Source organism: Scardinius erythrophthalmus (genome assembly GCF_964197995.2).
Source record: "Scardinius erythrophthalmus genome assembly, chromosome: 6".
Classification (NCBI taxonomy): Eukaryota; Metazoa; Chordata; class Actinopteri; order Cypriniformes; family Leuciscidae; genus Scardinius; species Scardinius erythrophthalmus.
The window spans coordinates 47424769-47443817 of record NC_138226.1 but is presented as its reverse complement, the minus strand read 5'-3'; the positions used below and the strand labels follow the sequence as shown (position 1 = coordinate 47443817).

The window sequence follows — 19049 nt, the reverse complement described above, 5'->3', positions numbered from 1 at the left end:
ATCCCCAAACTTTACATATTGTTCCCTTATTCCTACACATACGTTGTTTATAGGTACATTATAATTACTGAAATGTACACTGTAAATTTGTTTTATTTATTGAGTTCTTTGTGGGCTGTAATCTAAAGCATTACCATTTTGTTTCATAAAAATCCCTATAGTGATTAAACAAGTTGTTTAAAAACTAAGGTTGGTTTTCTAAATGTTATGATGTTCAAAGGGATACCAGGAATTTGGGAAACACTGCTCTACATCAGTTAGTGTGGACTGATGACCTTACCAAAAAAAAAGAATGAACTTAAATTAAACGATCAGTCATCAGTCTGTCTCTGTTTTATATTGTTAGCATCATTGGACAGCAAGTATTTAAACATGAATTTCACGTCGTGTACATGTTTTTGTATATAGTCTAAATTTATATGCACTTTAGTGATTTTAGCCTGTGACCAGGACTTTTATTTTGGTGTGGTGCTGTGACGTCATAAGGCTGCGCCGCGCTACTCTGTTGTGAATCTGCTGAAGAAAGGTTTGTATTTTTAAACCTTTAAAGTTTTCAAATAGATATAATGCGTTCAGATAGTTTTATTGGTTTCAGGAGAGTGTGAATTGATTATTTAATGTGATAATATAGTGCGTCATCCAGCTTTAAATGCGTTATTTCTGTGAGTAAGTAGTCATTTTTAACAGTTTTTTAGTGGTAAACCTATTTTTTACAGTCTATGTGGTAAACACACACGGGTAAAAAGGTGCGTCTCATTGCGCGCTCTTTATCGTGAATCAGTTTAAACACGAATTCGGTCTATGGTAAAAGTTGTGATGGAGAAACTGAGTCAATTGAACCAAATAATGTCAAAATGTGTTCGCAGCTCTTGAAAAGAGTTCATGATCCTGCAATACCAGAGGCTGCAGTTTCAGGACCGCATTTCTAAGACACTATTTTAGTTTTTTAGCGCAATTTTCCACCGGACAAATTGCGATTGTTAACTCATGATTTCTGTTCTGTCTGTGCGCACCAATCTTGCACTTCTATCTACTCCTCAACCAGACCACCTAGAGACTTCGGGTTTTCGGCATTATGTTAAGGAAGGTCTAATCTCGGGAACGCACAAAAAAAAAAAAAAAATCCAGGAAAAGATTTACTATCTCTTAGTGTTGGGATCCCATGAGGTGAGAAAATTGCGCTAAAACACTCACTGAGTTTTTATTACTTGTTTACTAGCAGTATTATAGCACTTACTGTTCAATTCTGTATAAGTGTTATTCTTTTTCAGTAGCAATTTACTTACAATTTAATTATTTTTTATTTAATTGATATTTTCTCCTAACCCTAAACATAACCGTTGGTAACCCTCTTGATATATTCAACCTAATTTGTTTCAATATATGAGCCCATATTCAGTTTTGATGGAAAGAAAGGCCTTATTTTACACAAGTAATAGGGCTGCGCGATATGACGATATTATCGTATATTGACGATGTATTGCAATTACTGAAATGTCTATTATAACAATCAGTTACCGGACGATCATAAACAACATTGGGGGAAAAAATATGCTATCACATGAATAAACTATTTTCTATGAGTATGAGTCATTCTACGAAACGGGTGCCATTTCCACTTTGCAATTTTCCAAAGTTTCATTAAGAACAAACTTATTTTTGAAAAACTTACAACTTTAAAGATATTTTAATCCTCCAAAAAATATATTTTCCCACCTCAGGCACAAAATCCCAAATAATATTATCCTTTTTATTCAGGTATGGGAGTATTTCTTGTACCACCCCGTCACGGACAATATGTATGCCATTAGAGTAGTAAAAAAAGAAATATTTTTTTTAAATCTAATGTTTTCCTAATAGTAAATTGTCCCTTTTTTGTATACCATCAATAGAAAGTCTGTAATTTTTTTTTATTATTATTATTCTTAGTTTTTTAATCTTGAAATATGAATTTGACATTTCAATGGCCTCATTGTTTGTACTGAAAAAACGAATACACTTAAAAAGTTACATTTATTTGATTAGTTCACACAACAAGAACATCATTCAACATTAATTTATGTAAAATTTCAATTCTTTTACATAAATTTTTAACAAAAAGACCCCCGTGACGGGGTGGTAACTGATGTCACGGATTGGTTGACTGTGACAGGGTGGTATGGATCTATATGAAATGCTTGTTTTAAACTTTATACAACTGGGGGAGGGAAACATTACAGTTTGAGAGTTAATGGAAAACATTGGTAATGCTCTGAAAACCAAAAAAAAGAGCATCATATCAGTGACAGGGAGAGTCGCATCCACACATCCCTCTGTATTTCCATGTGGCGGGATGTCACATGCTGTGGTGCTTGAATGATTTCCAGCACATCATCGAAGAGATACCACAGGAAGTCATCTCTTGGAGGCCAGAAGAACCTATTGGCACCAACACGGTGCATACACTTTACAAGGGCATGTGTTTCCTCTGTTTCCATGATGATCCCAGGATAAAGGTCGCTGTCATATTTAAGCACGCACCACTTCCCAATAAGATCTCCACTTTCCCAAGCAATTGCTTCTGTTGGCACATTTTGGGCTGTTTTGTTAAAAGTGAAATGCTGTGTGGTGAAGCACTGACATCTTAGCTGCTTTTGCGTGGAGCACATGCAACTAATTTCCCGGTAAAGGATTTCTCCTGGAGCGAATGTGACCACTTGGTGTGTTTTCATTGTGGATGGCACTGGTGGAATCTGGCCTGGCATCTTTTCCATTGCCTGCTCCACTGCTTCAGATGCTACATAAAACAACTTAACAGTTGTAGATGTTTCAGTGAGGGCCTTATATAGCTCATGGGCATCGGGTATGTCGTGGCCGTTGGTCACCATCTTGTCTGCTGTTCTTTTCAAGGTTCCCCCAACACCGTCAGGGTGTTGCCCTTGCCATGGCTTGCCTCAAAAAAGATCCATGTTCCACCTTTCAGGCCTCGTCTTGCTAGCTCTGTGCTGAAAAGGAAGAAATTCCCTTTCTGTCTGTATTGGGTACAAGGTCCATCACTCAGAAAGTGTAGAACAGATACATCTGGGTATGTGGCTTGTAGATAATTCAGCACCGGATTCATGTGTGCCCATATAGCTGGGGGGCTTTTGTGTTTGGAGGGTGACACTGTGCTAAAACAGATGGGCTCTTTTTCACCACCTATGTAGAGAACACCAGTGTGCAGAGTAGCTTGTTGGTGCGAGGAGCCAAAGTGGACAGCTTGGATCTCTGAGCTGTATTTGCATGTGTAGTTTTCAGAGAAGTCAATGTGGATCACTGCCTCCTCTTTTGACAGGTTCTTCTTCAACTCTCTGCAGTAGGAGTACTGTTGATTTATGTTGAATGTGTGTCTCTTGAATTTATGGAGAAGAGTGTGGAATAACTCCACAAGATTGTCTTGTGTGTCCTCCATTGTTTTCTTCACTGTAATCTTGACAGTGGTTGGACCCTCCCTCGCATCTTCCCTTGCTTTCTCTGCTGTGGCCCATTGAGTGAATGCAACCTTTGCTGAGCCATCATATCTGGAGAGCTGAACAGTCTTGTCTTGGCATTCCTCGCACTCATCATACATGCACATTTTCCTGGAGGTGTCACAGGTTATCATTTTAGTCAAGCTCTCGAGATCTGAAGTATCTATGAGCCTCAAATTATGCAACTTCTCAATGACAAATCTGAGATTTTCATGGATCTTGCACAGACACGTGTTCCGGTCAGAGAGAGTGGGATGTACAACCCAAAATGGGCGAAGCTTACAGAAAAGGGAGTGTGATATGTTGTGTGTGTTTTCAGTAAGAAATTTTTTGTGAAGATTTTTCATTGTGTCAGCCAGAAACCTTTTCTGCTTCTTCACCTTGTTCTTGGTAATTGTTTGTTTTCGTCCAGTCGTTATCCGACTGTTGTCATCTCGAGTGAAGAAGGTTTTGACTTTGGACTTGAAAGCAGCAGTGAACCTGTTTGTGGGATTTCTGCTGGTGGAACAGAGGTCTTCACTCTGAACACTGCGACGCTTCTTTGAAAATCCAAGAAGAATTTTCTTCTTCCATTGTGAAGAAGAAAATACTTCTTCACAATCCTCCCAGCTGTTACCTTTGCTATTACTTGTTTTTCTTTTTCTTTTCTTGCTTTACAGTACTTATTCTTTATGTCTTCAATCAAGGCTTCATGATAGAGTAGTGTTTTTCTGATTTTGGAGCTTACTCTTCCCGTCTTAGTTAATTCATTTATTTTTGAACGAGGGGAGTCATTCTTATTTAAGCGCTTATATCTTTTTCTGTATTTGTCAGCACGTTTTCTTTCCTTCTCTAGCGATTTCTTTAGTTTTTCAATTTCTTTTTGTAGTGTATCCCTGTTCTTCCTGGAAATTCGCTTTCCTTTAGGGATGCACCGATGTGAAAATTGTGGCCGATACCGATAACCGATATTAATATTGCTGTTATGGCCGATACCGATATTTACCGATGTCGATATCTCTTTATAGAAAACAAATTTTAATGATTATCAAATAAAGAGCTATTTTCCAAAACACTTTTTTTTTTTTTTTTTTTTTTTACTATAGAAATGACTGATATTGGGCACCTTTACCTGTATGCAAAATATGTCACACATACGACACACATGCATTATATTGCATTGCATATAATGTGTGCTGGTCAACTTGTCTAAAATTAAGAAACCCTTAGAAAACAGGAAAAAAAAAACAGGAACATTGTGTACAATTAAGATTAATTAAGGCTACTTAATTTATTATTCCAATATCCAAATATGATATGAATCCGACATATGGGCTGTGTTAACAGTAAAACGTCCGTCATTTAACGAATTTTAAAAACACGGATGGATAATACAAAATGCTTTCTGACATTTTGAAAGAAAAAAAAAAACAAGCAAGAACAAAATTTAAACTTAGCCCGTCAATTTTTCATTTTACAATTATCTTCTCTCTCTCTCTGTGTGCGCGCGTCCGTGTTTGTGAGGGAGAGCTCGCGCAGCACTGATACATCGGTAGCCTAGCCTACTTTTTAATCCATAAGTAACGAACGCGCTAGTTTTCATACAAAATAAATATGTAACATAATTAGGTAGGCTACTTTAGTTATTATTAACACAATAACGTAACACATGAAGGCTTCATTTCTCAACACTGAGAATGAATAAATAAACGCCTGTTTCTCCACTCGCGCTTATCAGTAATCCACAAATCACACGTGCGGTCACTTTTGAGAAAAATCAAATTCGAACGGGTATCAAATATCAAGCAATATTCAAATATCTACGAGTCAAAAAACGATCAATCAAAAATGTGTCATGAGGGAAAAATCATAAGTCGCACTGGACTGCGTTAACAATATTACTGACGGGACAGTTCTCTGTAACGCACGTCCAAAGACTGCTTTAAAACTTTCACAGAGACCTCAAACAGAAAGCACAAAGCCTGTCTTTAAATTTAATTTCATTTTGTATTAATTGTAAATTAATTTTGATCAATGTTTCATCAAAAATAAACAAAGTAAATATTAGAAAATATTTAATCAGGACATGGAGGCGAAAGCGCGTGAACTGAAGCGCGTCTCAAATGAACCGAAACCTACCTGCCTCACAGACCTGAGACATAGCCTATATAGAAAGCTTGAAACATCTATTTTTAAACAGAACAATTCAAAATGAAAGAAAACAGACTGTTCTCTGCTTATGTCATCTGTATGAAATGTGTATTTCTCTCAGGCGCGTTCACTGCACGAGTCAGCATCAGTAACTTAATCTTCAACTTCACACGTCAAATATCGGCCTGTTCACATCGGCCCTATTTTGACATCGGACCGATACCGATGTGTAAAAAAAATGACCATATCGGCCGATATTATATCGGCGGCCGATATATCGTGCAACCCTACTTTCCTTCTTTATGTTGCCTGAAACAAAACAAAAATCTACTGGTAACTTAGGGGTTTAAATCATGTACACCATATATAAAAACAATTAATCATCAGTGATATTCCTGCTTCTTATTCTCCGCATGTATCCATTTATTTATAATCCTAAGTAACTGCACACAACCCTGACCTTGAAGATCCTAACTGCTGCTTTGACTGTTGGACAGGATCTGGACTCAAAGGAAAGGTGTCCTGACTGTGCTTTCTCTTTTCTCTTCTTGTTCTGCTTCCTCCACTTTTTACGCAGCTGACGCTTCCCTCGCTCACTTAGATCACTAATCTTCTTTTTTCCTTGCTCTACATCCCGCCTCCATCTCTGACGTTCACTCTCTAGATATTTTTGCTTCCTCTCAGTATCAGCATCCCGACGTGCACGGCATCGCCGTTGTCTCTCTGCAGCGCTTAATGGAGCCATGATGGAGACAGATCTATCTGCAAATGTTATAAAATGTACATCCTTCATTAAACACAGATAGTGAGTGAGTGAGTGAGATAGTGAGTGACAGTGACTACGTTTACATGCAGCCAATAACCGGGTTATGGTCGGGTTAAGGTCACTATTCGAGTTTCTGAAACATTCGGAATAACCCGTTTACATGCGTGAGCAGAGAGAGTTACTCCTGTATACATGGATTTTGTAATCAATTGACAATATCCCGATGTAAACGGCGACGCACGGTTAGCGTCTGGACGTACGGACAACCTTAAGACGCAATATGCGTCATTTCCGATTCTTCTTCCTGTATCCAAAGACAACAACAACAGCAGCACGCAGATAATGAATAGTGCGGGGCAGATAGCGATCGCCTTTGTTTGCGCTTTCCTTCTCGCTCCAAAAGTGTGTTGCTGTGCTGCGTCTCGCCATGTTTACCTCTACTTCTTGTTTACTTCCGGTATACTGCACACGGGTTTTTGTATGCGCCGTCTCTAGATTCCTTGCGAATAGAACATGCGCAGAACACAAATCAATGTTCCTTTTGATGGGGATATGCCGATGCGCGTTTACATGACCAAATATTCGGGTTAGAAAAGGGGGTACCCCAGGGATCATATCCGGGTTTTTTAAAACCGGGATATGAGCATATCCGGGTTTTTGCCGGTGTTTACATGGCCGTGCGCGACCGGGTTATTGGCTGCATGTAAACGTAGTCAGTGATTGACAGTGATTGAGTGAGTGAGTGAGATAGTGAGTGAGTGGTTGAGATAGTGAGTGAGTGAGATAGTGATTGACAGTGATTGAGTGAGTGGTTGAGATAGTGAGTGAGTGAGATAGTGAGTGACAGTGATTGAGTGAGTGAGTGAGATAGTGAGTGAGTGATTGAGATAGTGAGTGAGTGGTTGAGATAGTGAGTGAGTGAGATAGTGAGTGACAGTGATTGAGTGAGTGAGTGAGATAGTAAGTGACAGTGATTGAGTGAGTGAGTGAGATAGTGAGTGAGTGATTGAGATAGTGAGTGACAGTGATTGATGGGGTGTAACGATATTCAAACCGAACCGAAAAACCGCGATACAACAGCCACGGTTCGAACCGCGATACTCTCATGTCAAACCGAACGTGCCCCGCCCCCCGCCCCCTGCTGCCCAACTCTCACTTCACTTTGTCACAAAACTATTTTTTCTTCCTTGACATTTGATTAAATAGTAATTAATGAGTACACTTTTAACAACTAATAAGAGCTGTAGTTTTAATAAATATTATTATAATATTATTTACTAAAGAAAGTGCATGTCACGTGATTTGGGTGATCGATCACGCTCGGGAGTTTACATACGCACTTCAGGATGGCAACTCCGCGCCACGGCATATTGTGATTGAAGACCCTGCGGTCACAACCACTGACTGATATTGATACAGCAGCAACAGCAGCAGTGCTGATCACGAATCTTGAGAATGATCACCGACACCTGTCATCATCCAATATGATGACATATCACAGCTTTTTTTAATCATTGTTTGATTTGCGAACATAATCCTCTGCCGTCTGGCCGCTTCCGCTTCAAGCCGGACTCGTCTCGCGCTAACGGTAATTTCCTTTCACTGTTCACGTTTTGATTTCGGCAAATCACTTTTGGCGAATGCAAACAACGTGATTATTGTTCACGAGTCCAACATCCAGCCACGCAAGAAAACATGTAATCTACCTGAGGGAATAATATGCTCACAAAACATTTCTGATTATTATTTGTTTAAAACGGTTTTGTACCCTCCCCCCCCCAAGGATTCTTTGATGAATGTAAAGATCATAAGATATTTATTTGAAATAGAAAGCTTGTGTAACACTATAAATGTACTGTCACTTTTGATTAATGTAATGCATCCTTGCTGAATAAAAGTAGGCAATTACTTTCTTTAATTACTTTCCCCAAAAAATAATCTTAACCTCAAACTTTTGAACTGTAGGCCTATGTATAATGTTAAAAAAGCTTTCCATTTCAGATAAATGCGGTTATTTTGAATGGTGGTTTGTTTGTAATGTGACATATATTTTTTTGTATGACATTAAAATTATTTTTAGAATTAAATAGGTTAAGCAATACAAATGTGTTTGTCTGATAACCTTTTAAACATAGCCTATACTTAACTACAGTTTGCAGACACTGAAATTATGTACATTGTGCGATACAGTAAATATTTTGAGTGTCCCTCATTTCCCTATAAAGAACCACAATTGTCCCGCATTTTACTTTTCTGAAGTTGGCAACCCTACTCAGGTGTGCAGTTTATTTCTGACTAGTCAGTGGAGACATTTAGGCTATTTCATTTTAGTTAACTCAGGTGTGCTAACTGCTCTAAAGAAAACATGAAGCCAATGTATAAAATGAATAAAGTTAAGTTAAATTATTGTTGTTGTTGTTTTTATTAAGTTTAAAGTGACTCTAGTGTTATTATTGCTGGTGGTGCCCTGCCATGAACCCTGCCCCCACAGCAAACAGAACCGAACCGAACCGAACCGAACCGTGGCATTGGTGTATCGTTACACCCCTAGTGATTGAGTGAGTGAGTGAGTGAGTGAGTGACAGTGATTGAGTGATTGAGTGACATGGTGAGTGAAAGAGATAGTGAGTAATAAATGAGTAATAAGTGTGTAATAAGTGTGTGTGTGAGTGAATGAACAAAACAGTTATTACACACTTATAAAACAGGGTTAAGTTAACAGAAAAAAATTATTAGCCTCTATTAGAATCCTTGATTTCACTTATCCTTACATTCAAATGGGAATCCCTTACCACCACATCACAATAAAATATGTGACGGGGTGGTATGTGACGGGGTGGTAAATTTCAGCCCAAAATGGCTGCCGATCTCCCATGCGGTCAAGTTCCTCACCTAGCATACATTCATTCTATCTTAAATATATATACAGTACAGGCCAAAAGTTTGGACACATTACTATTTTTAATGTTTTTGAAAGAAGTTTCTTCTGCTCATCAAGCCTGCATTTATTTGATCAAAAATACAGAAAAAAATGTGATATTGTGATATATTATTACAATTTAAAATAATTGGTTTTCAATTTATTATACTTTAAATTATCATTTATTTCTGTGATGCAAAGCTGAATTTTCAGGATCATTACTCCAGTCTATCACATGATCCTTTAGAAATCACTCTAATATGATGATTCATTATCAAAGTTGGAAACAGTTCTGCTGCTTAATATTTTTCATAACCTGTGATACTTTTTTAGGATACTTTGATGAATAAAAAAAAGAAAAAGAAAAAAGAAAAGAAAAAAAAAGAAGCAAATGATTTCAAGATAGAAATCTTTTATAACAAAAATATACACTACTGGTCAGTAATTTGGGGTCAGTAATTCTTTTTTTTTTTTTTAAATAAATCAATAATTTTATTCAGCAAGGATGTGTTAAATTGATAAAAAGTGATAATAAAGAAGATTTATATAAAAAAAAATTTTTTTTATTTTGAATAAATGCAGTTCTTTTTAACCTTTTATTCATCAACTATATTAGGCAGCAGAACTGTTTCCAACACTCATAATAAATCAGAATATTAGAGTGATTTCTAAAGGATCATGTGATTGACTGGATGTCACATGTGACACTGAAGACTGGAGTAATGATCCTGAAAATTCAGCTTTGCATCACCGAAATAAATGATAATTTAAAGTATAATAAATTGAAAACCAATTATTTAAAATTGTAATAATATATCACAATATTACATTTTTTTCTGTATTTTTGATCAAATAAATGCAGGCTTGATGAGCAGAAGAAACTTCTTTCAAAAACATTAAAAATAGTAATGTGTCCAAACTTTTGGCCTGTACTGTATATATTTGCATTAATAATGTAAAATAAAAAATAAAAATCAGTTTTCCCTCTCTATTTTGCGTGACGGGGTGGTTGATCTGAGCTTTACGGAGCCTGCCTAACATGAAAAATCAACAAATAAAGAATGTAGAGGAATGTCAGTTACTTGCCTGCTTTTGTTCTTGGTGGCTAAAAAGCTCCAATGATGTCACTTCTGCTTTGTGATGTCATTTAAAGCAACAGTACTTTATTTATAAATAAAACAAGTTAGTGTGACGGGGTGGTAAGTCAAACTGAGGGACGCACATAAATAACAAAATAATTACAAAAAATAAGGTTTATTTTGAATAAAATACATCTTTTGTGAAAAGGGACACGCATATATTCAATGAAAATAATAAAAGTTAAAAAAAAATACATAACTTATTTGATGATATTTAAGATGCAAATGTCATGTTGGTCAACACGGACATGTGAAATTGGCTATGAGCTAATGAAAGATTATTAAAATAGTATGTTGTTCTTTAAAACATATATATTTATCATATATCATGTTAACAAGAACACTTGAATGAATAACTTTAACATTTGTAAACACATTTTGGGACAAGTTTGTGCCTTATGCATCTCATCAAACGTTGCGGACACAAATGGCTCCCGTTTCGTAGAATGACTCGTATAGGGTAGGGTTAGGAATAGAATAGGGTTTTTACCCTAATGTGTTTACAGTGTCTGTCTGTCTTTTGGCAGTGTCATCTCCGGGTAGAAGATTTCATTGGATATCACAATATTATTTTTAAGGCAATTATGGATAAATTGTTTTTTTACATATCACCCAGCCCTAGTAGGCCTAGGCTAAGTAAGCTATTTTCTGTCTATGAGTGAGATTTGTGTTTCATTACATGCTGCATCTTGTGTGCGACTGACTTAAATTGCAGTAAAAGGTAAAACTGTTTGCATTACAATGTGTTTGATTGTTAATAATTTAAATATGAAAACATACCAGTTTACAACATAACCAAGCTTCTGCACAACTGAATAACGACACTGGAAGCCTTGCACATTCATTTCACATTCATTTCACATTTATTAAAAATAAAGCTCAAAGAATACTTTGGTTTTACATGTACGCGAGGGTTCAGTGCGTGACACAAATTTGGTCAAAACCAGAATAGTACGTACTGTAAAAAATTTTTTGAGACATTTTTTTCGCTCTTAACTTTTGGAGAAAAATAACTGGACAAAGATGAATATTTCTAGAGCGCATGTGTTCACGCACGCTATCAAATGGAGTTTGTTTCTCTTAATTATTCTCATTTTAAACATGACAAATTGTCCAAACGCAGGAAAACTCCTGGAGAAGCATCTGAGATCCACGTGACACTATTATAAAGATGGCGTTGATTAAACAGGAGAGTGAAGACATAAGGATTGAAGAAGTGTTCAGCGTGAAACATGAAGATACTGAGGAACAAACAGGTTAGTTTCATACAATCCTTATAAAAATGTCAGCCTCTTCAGAAATTATATTGATGAATATATATGATATATTTCTGAAGAATGTCATATGACTGTCCTAATTACAGAGTAGAGCCTCATATGGACTGAGATGTTTGTAGATGATCAGACAAATACTAATGGTGCGTTCAAGTCATCTCGTAAAGATTGTATGTACGAGTTGAACGCACATGAACACCGCCACAATGTCGTAAATACGAGTGGGGAGCTCGGGATTTTCTTTAAAGGAGAACTCCGGTCAATTTTAACATTGAGCTCATTTTTTTGTAAATTTGGAGTGCTGTCAGTACAGAGAACAACGACAAAAATCTGTGTTGCCTACACCGTGTTATCCTCTTTTTAAAATCACTTTTATTCATTTCTTTCACATCTACTGCAGTCAGATTCACCGTGTTCACTCTGAAGGAATCACTCACATTTTCTGTGCACTTGTAATGACACATCAAGGATGTTAAGAGGCTAAAAGCAGGTTTAGTACTTGCCCCATTGAAGTCAACAGGGTGCAAATTTTAAAAAGAGGATAACACGGTGTAGGCAACACCGATTTTTGTCGTTGTTCTCTGTATTGACAGCACTCCAAATGTACAAAAAAATGAGCTCAATGTTAAAACTGACCGGAGTTCTCCTTTAAGCCCGATCTTTACGAGTTGTGGTCGTGTCAGTGAGAAACATGGCGGAATACCACAATACTTAAATGTATTTAGCTGTGATGTTGTCAGGCTTTTCTTACAGCACTGTAAGCTAATTGCCTGCACAGAATATGATGCCATTATAATATAACAATGTAATATGTAACAGTAAAGTTTGCAGTGGCTTCGTAAATGAATTAAAAACATAAAAAAACTAAGCACACCTGATGCACATTTCTTTGTTCTTCATTTTCTAGAACTAGTGTTAAGAACCTTGCTTTATTTTTGTGTAATTAATTAAGAGAAAGTACACCGCCATCTTACTCCGACGAAAGTGACTTGAACACAAATGTCGTCGTAAACACGGCTTCCTACCTCGTACGTACGAACTTTCCAGGAGGATTTGAACACAATCCTGCTTCAAGAGCATCTGAAAAAGATAATCTTTTTAAAAAGAAATGCAATAAATGCTGTTTTATTTATTTATTTTTGCTAACAATATTCAGAACCTCATGAAATTCGGTGGGTCAAAAACTTTGTATTCAGTCAAAATTTCAAGCAGTAATAAATATTCATTGAATCAAAGCAATAAATAAGTCATATGTCGATCACACAAACCAAACGGTCCAGTCTCAGCTACAGCTACAGTGTTTGAGGGCGGGGCAAACAGACGCTGTTCAACTGCAACCAATGGGCTGCTATTGTGCAAATTAGGTACAAACCTACGCCGGTTCAGCAGGAAGTGACACTGGAATTACTGACGACCCGTTTCAGTTCAGAATCACTTCTTTCTTTTAAGCGACAAAAACTTTTAAAAACTTTGCAGACCTTTTACATTCACAAACAGCTCTATAACACACTACAAGAAAAGTGGTGTAAGAACTAAATCAAGAATAAAAAAGAACAAAGGTAAGGACAAGAAATTTCACAGACACACAGGACTACAAAAAGTACACGTGTGAAAACAGCGTCGTGCCACCTCGTAGACTGATTCTTACGAAAATTTAACCAGATCATCTTCAGGAGAAGACATCTTCAAAATCATTAAAAGACAGAAAAGGTTTTAACCTTAGCCGATAGTCGCAAATGAAAAAAAAAAGTGAGTTTTAACTCACTTAACGATTAGATTATTTTCCAAAACCGTATTTTCCAAGCCCTATTTTCTTGATGTTTTTAAGTTTCCTGTTATGATAAACCGCTTCAGACGATTCAGTGCCTGCACGAAACTGAACATGAAAATGAAAACAACTCAAAATAGAGATTCATTTGAGACTGTGGCATTGCTCCCAGAAAAAAGAGACTGTGTGCTTAGAATAAATACCGCATTTCTTAAAACAAAGTAATGAGAGTAACGTCCCCCAGTGTGGCGAAGTAAAAGCAGAGGTTTTTCATTAGAATTTAACTCGAGTTTAAGTAACCACATTTAAATCTACTCTTAAAAGTACAAATTTCCCCCCAAAATACTCAAGTAAATTAACGGCCTGAATGAACTTCGTTACTACCCGTCTCTGGAAACCGGTGTGGTTCAAAGCTGGAAAAAACTTCAGCACGCAAAATCCTGAAGAGTTTTTAAAAATCTATCAAAGCCCTCCTCCTCGTCCCGTCAGTCTAGGATTATTTAAAAAATTACAGGTCAAGTCCGGAAAATGGACTGAGATCTCCACTAATAGCCTGTGTTTCAGTCACACATGACGTTTTGTTTAAAAGAGATCTTGCATTGACGAAGGTCAGCCTTTTCACCATATGATCATCATTTACCGGTGATGCGGGGTGTAGATGGTGAACATTACACAGTTTCACATCCCATCTCTGAAAATGTGTAGTCCAATGCCACAGAAGCTCGACGCTGAAGTATGGCACGAGGTATAATGCATTGGAATGGAGGGTTCAAAAGAGCGACAGGAGATGATTTTGTAATAATCCGGCTGTAGATCCGTGAGGAGGCGGTGAGGATGAATTATCTTTGGTGACATTAGCAAGTCAGGCATTGACTGCTTGAAAGATCTTTACAGTGACCAGGAGGAGGCTGACACAAGCCTGGTGTTACATGCAATACATCTTGCACAGTCACATTCTCGTCTAATTGTCAAATGTGATGATACAGATGTACTAGTTTTGCTTCTGTACTATTCAAGCAAAGGGATGTTTGGATCCTCAGCCGTGTTTATGCACTCTGGACATGGCCTTAAGGAAAGATTTGTCCCTATCTGTTTGATCGCTCAGAAGCTTGGAGCAGTGCTTTGTGAGTGTTTACCTGCATGCCACGCCCTCACGGGTTGTGACACCACAGGCAGTTTGTACAGAATTGGGAAGGCCACTGACTTCACAAGACCCATCTTTGTAAGTTACAGGAAATGACCAAATTTGGACTCTCTGGTAGCCTGGAAAAGGCTTTGCTTGTGGCAAGAAGGTGTTCCCTCCTCCTGTATGGCCAAAAGAAAAAGGTGGATGGGCATCCTTGACCAACCTGGATGAGCTGAGGTACACTAGCATCTACCACAGATTTTTTTCAGCAGCAAATCTACCCCCAACAGAAGATGCCTTCGAGCAACATGTGCTGAGAGCCTTGTGCCAAACAGCAGTGTGGCGTCACAGCCACCTAGCCAAACCTCTTCTCTGGAAGCCAGTTGGTAGAGGACGGAGGCTCAGAGAAGATGGGTGCATTGAACCTGTGATGTTCCAGAAGGCACCAGCACCTAAAGAAGTTAGAGACATCACCCACCTCTACTGTAGAGAAAGAACAGAAACTGCAACGATGCCTCCAAATGCCAGTGTCTTTCAGTAGGCTTGACCTGCACAGAGTTTTGCTCTTGCCCTTTCCCAGACTGTCCAAATATGACCCACTTTGTCACTGATGACAGTGTGGATGAGTGACATTGGTGTGTTGCAGTTGTAACATCATGGGGGGCTGACCTCAGAATGGCTACCAAAAGCAGTTCACGTTCCAGAACAGCCTGAGAAGAGAAGGCTCATTCCCCCTCAGAGTGTTTGTTTTGTTAGATTGCCATTTGTTTGATTTAAGGCAGTAATTTAATTTGTACTGTGTTACGTAAAGTTCTAGTTTTATTAAAAGGCTCATTAAGGTCAAACTGCAATCCTGACACCTATTCTCCTGTTTGTGCTATGGTAAGGTGCTATCTTTCGATATCAATCTTTGTTTCCATATAGTACAAGGTGCCATATGAAATGTTTCATTATTAAATGTATCTTATATTTGAATTTCTCACCATTCTTCTCACCACTGATAATGGGCTTTGGACTAAATTAGACACCTCATACATTGAGTGACAGAACACCCTGATTTGTCGTGCTATATTTACATATTTGGTATTGCTGGATTTAGCACAACCCCATCTTTCCAACAAGTCATCATATGTGTTTCTATGATAATCCCTGGCAAAGCAACCACAAAGTAAATGAAAACATTCTGCATAGATATTAATTTGTACATGTCAGCTTATTTTAGGTATGTGTGTATATGTCTCTATTTATTCCATACATCAAGATATTCACATCCAGTCAAACATGCATACATGCAAACATATCGCATGAGATTATGCGCATCTCGTCAGTAAAGCCGGTTTCTTGATTAGTAGTAAATCGCCATCACCTGCCTTAAGATGGAGCGACATTTACAACACAGTGCTGTAGTTAACTGACAAGCTGAGCCATATCGCATTAATTATCGCAGGCGATACGTCCTCGATAATTAATGCGATATGGCTCAGCTTGTCAGTTAACTACAGCACTGTGTTGTTAATGTCGCTCCATCTTAAGGCAGGTGATGGCGATTTACTACTAATCAAGAAACAACAATCTCATGCGATATATATCGTCCAGCCCTAATTTTGAGCCAAGAATCCATTTCATTTATGGGAGACCTTAGAAATGAGGAAAAACATTGTTGGGTTTAGTTATTCTACCTCCGGTAGGGGTATCTCAAAAACTAAATCACTTTTTGACCATTTGCCACTAGCCTTAATGTTACTGTCGTAAAAAACACTCACGCAGAGCCTTCTTTGCACTCACGGCCTGATCCCCTCCCCCCTCTATACCGGTACCTGTTCAGTAGGATGGAAGCTGTAAAGAGTGTAAATAAGGTGTGGCCCCTTTAAGAGCTGTGCGCACCCTGTTGAACTGTCGGCAGTCTGTATTGTATGTGTGCCTCGAACACCCCATAGATCTAGGCAGATCAGCCTTGTATCCCAAGCGTAGTCCTCCATGATGTGTGAGTGATGGAGGGTAGGCCTGATTTTCGTTTTTGAAGAAGTTTTCTAGGTTCTCATCATGAGTCTGACAGGCAATATAGAGTCTGGAAAAGTAATTTTTCAGCAAGTTTTGTCTTGGACTGTCTGTCCTCTTATCAGAGCTGTTTTAAAAAGAGGGTGCTTGTTACTCTTCAAAGGGTGTTGATGCGTTTTGTGCCCTGCATCCTCACTGCAACAAAGAGTTTGTACTGATCTTGGCCCATCCTCTCTGCAACCCGAACAGCATCCACAACAGCTTGGTCTGTTCATTCTCTTGAGTTTAGTTTCAGACGGTTGTTGCTGTCTTCTGCGAAGGGGTTTCCTCACTCACATCAACCAGAGACACCCTTACTGCTGAACGCTTTGGCATTCTCAAACTCATCACTTATGCTGGGTACACACTACAAGATATTCGGGGTGATTTTGTACCAATTTCTCCCCTTCTGACATGCCAATGTCCAGATTATCTTGATGGTTCTTCAGATTATTTAACAGATTTTCTTCTAGTGTGAGGTGTGTTTGTTAAGAGTGACTGAATCTGCTCGGAAGAACGTTGGAACCGCCCTGTTATCGAATCAGAAATCCTGTTGTGTGGGGGGAACCCAGAGGACAAACGAGCGCATGCTCTGGAGATTATCACGTGAAACAAAACAATACCCAATCAGAAAGCGAGCTGACGGAAGACTCACCTCTAGCTCATGCTATAACATGTAAAGTTAATTTTCACACCGTCTCCACAATTTCATCTAACATTTTTATTTTATTTTCTGTAAGAGTAGGGACACACCCAACCCACGCCAAAGAACAAGCGCTGATGAAAACCGACTGTGTTGACTAGAGCCAACGGTGCAGAACACACTGGAAAAACTAAGTCGGCCGACGCTCAAAAACTGCCGAACTGCCGACTCTGGCTTGGTGTGTCCCTGGCTTAAATAGTAGTCCATACACAATAAGAACCATTTCTTCTTGCCGTTCATTTTTATCATTATGTTTGTGGTCTCTCACATTTTGAAAATATTATATGAATGATATCATTGTAATCCTTGACCATCAAAACATAGGGGTAGACATCACATTTTCCATGTGATTCTATTTGGTTCAGGAGATATAATACAAAAAAAAAAATCTGTTATGGCGGAAGGCAAAATGGCCGCCTTGGTCGCCACGGGGTGTTTTTGCAATGGCTCCATTTCTGAAAATGTTCAGGGCCCCAAACTGTATATGTGTACCAATTTTCATGCTTTTATGAAAAAGTTAACATAATTTTCACATATCACTGGAACTATTTGGTTTAGTTGTATGTAATTATGCATAATTTATAGTTATATAACTATAACTATAATATAGTTATTACTACATGTACATATGTAACAATGATTCTGTAAAATGAAGTGTTACCACAGGGCCTTTGTTGGGTTTGATGTTTTGCTTTGCGCCATTAAACTAGGGTTAACTTGTATTTGTATTTGTTTTTGTTTTGCTTTAGACCCAGTGCAGCTGAAAGAGGAGCGTCAAGAACCGGAGGAATTTAAAGTGAAAAATCAGTTTGAGAAAGATCATGATTTCAAAACTGGAGAAAAAATGTTTAGTTGCTCAATGACAAAAAAGGTTTCCTCACGAAAAAGAGCTCTGAAGACAGAAAGTATAAGTGATCTCAACTGCCAACAGTGTGGAAAAAGTTTCACCCGAAAATCAAGCCTTGATGTCCACATGAGAATTCACACTGGAGAGAAGCCGTTCACCTGCCAACAGTGTGGGAATATTTTTAGTCATAAATCAAGCCTTAATGCCCACATGAGAATTCACACTGGAGAAAACCCATTCACCTGCCAACACTGTGGAAAGATTTTCAGTCAAAAACGAAACCTTAAAATCCACATGAGAATTCATACTGGAGAGAAGCCGTTCACATGCCAAAACTGTGGAAAAAGTTTCACTCAAAAATCAGGCCTTAATGTCCACATGAGAATTCACACTGGAGAGGCCCCATTTACCTGCCAACAGTGTGGAAACAGTTTCAGTCATAAATCAAGCCTTAATGTCCACATAAGAGTTCACGCTGGAGAGAGTCCTTTCACCTGCCAACATTGTGGTAAGATTTTAACTCAAAAATCAAACCTTTATATCCACATAAGAGATCACACGGGAGGAAACCTTCACCTGCAATCTGTGTGGGAAGAGCTTCTCACTAAAAGGAAATATACAGTAGGGGTGCACGATATTGACAAAAAATTATATTGCGATATCGATAATGAATATTGCGATATCGATATTAATTTCGATATTTTTAAACATATGTAAAACTACAAAAGTTATGGGAAAACGCATCAAAATAGATTCATAACAAATAAAACAAGTTTTCTTACAACATAAGGTTTATTGAGCGCATTCGAGACGGATTTGAATCTGATCGCTGAAACCACATCAGGAGGAGA

General features: G+C 38.0%; 1 protein-coding gene across 1 annotated transcript in view; it reads left to right on the top strand.

The window, feature by feature from the left end:
• The first annotated feature begins 462 nt into the window (after window positions 1-462).
• The window catches only part of LOC308692745 (uncharacterized protein), a 30186-nt gene continuing 11599 nt past the window's right edge, over window positions 463-19049 (top strand). The window contains exons 1-3 of the mRNA XM_081369073.1: window positions 463-526; window positions 11567-11699; window positions 18101-18706. Of these exons, the coding sequence (XP_081225199.1) occupies window positions 11615-11699; window positions 18101-18706 (691 nt within the window). The 5' untranslated portion in view covers window positions 463-526; window positions 11567-11614. The remainder of the gene's footprint in view (window positions 527-11566; window positions 11700-18100; window positions 18707-19049) is intronic.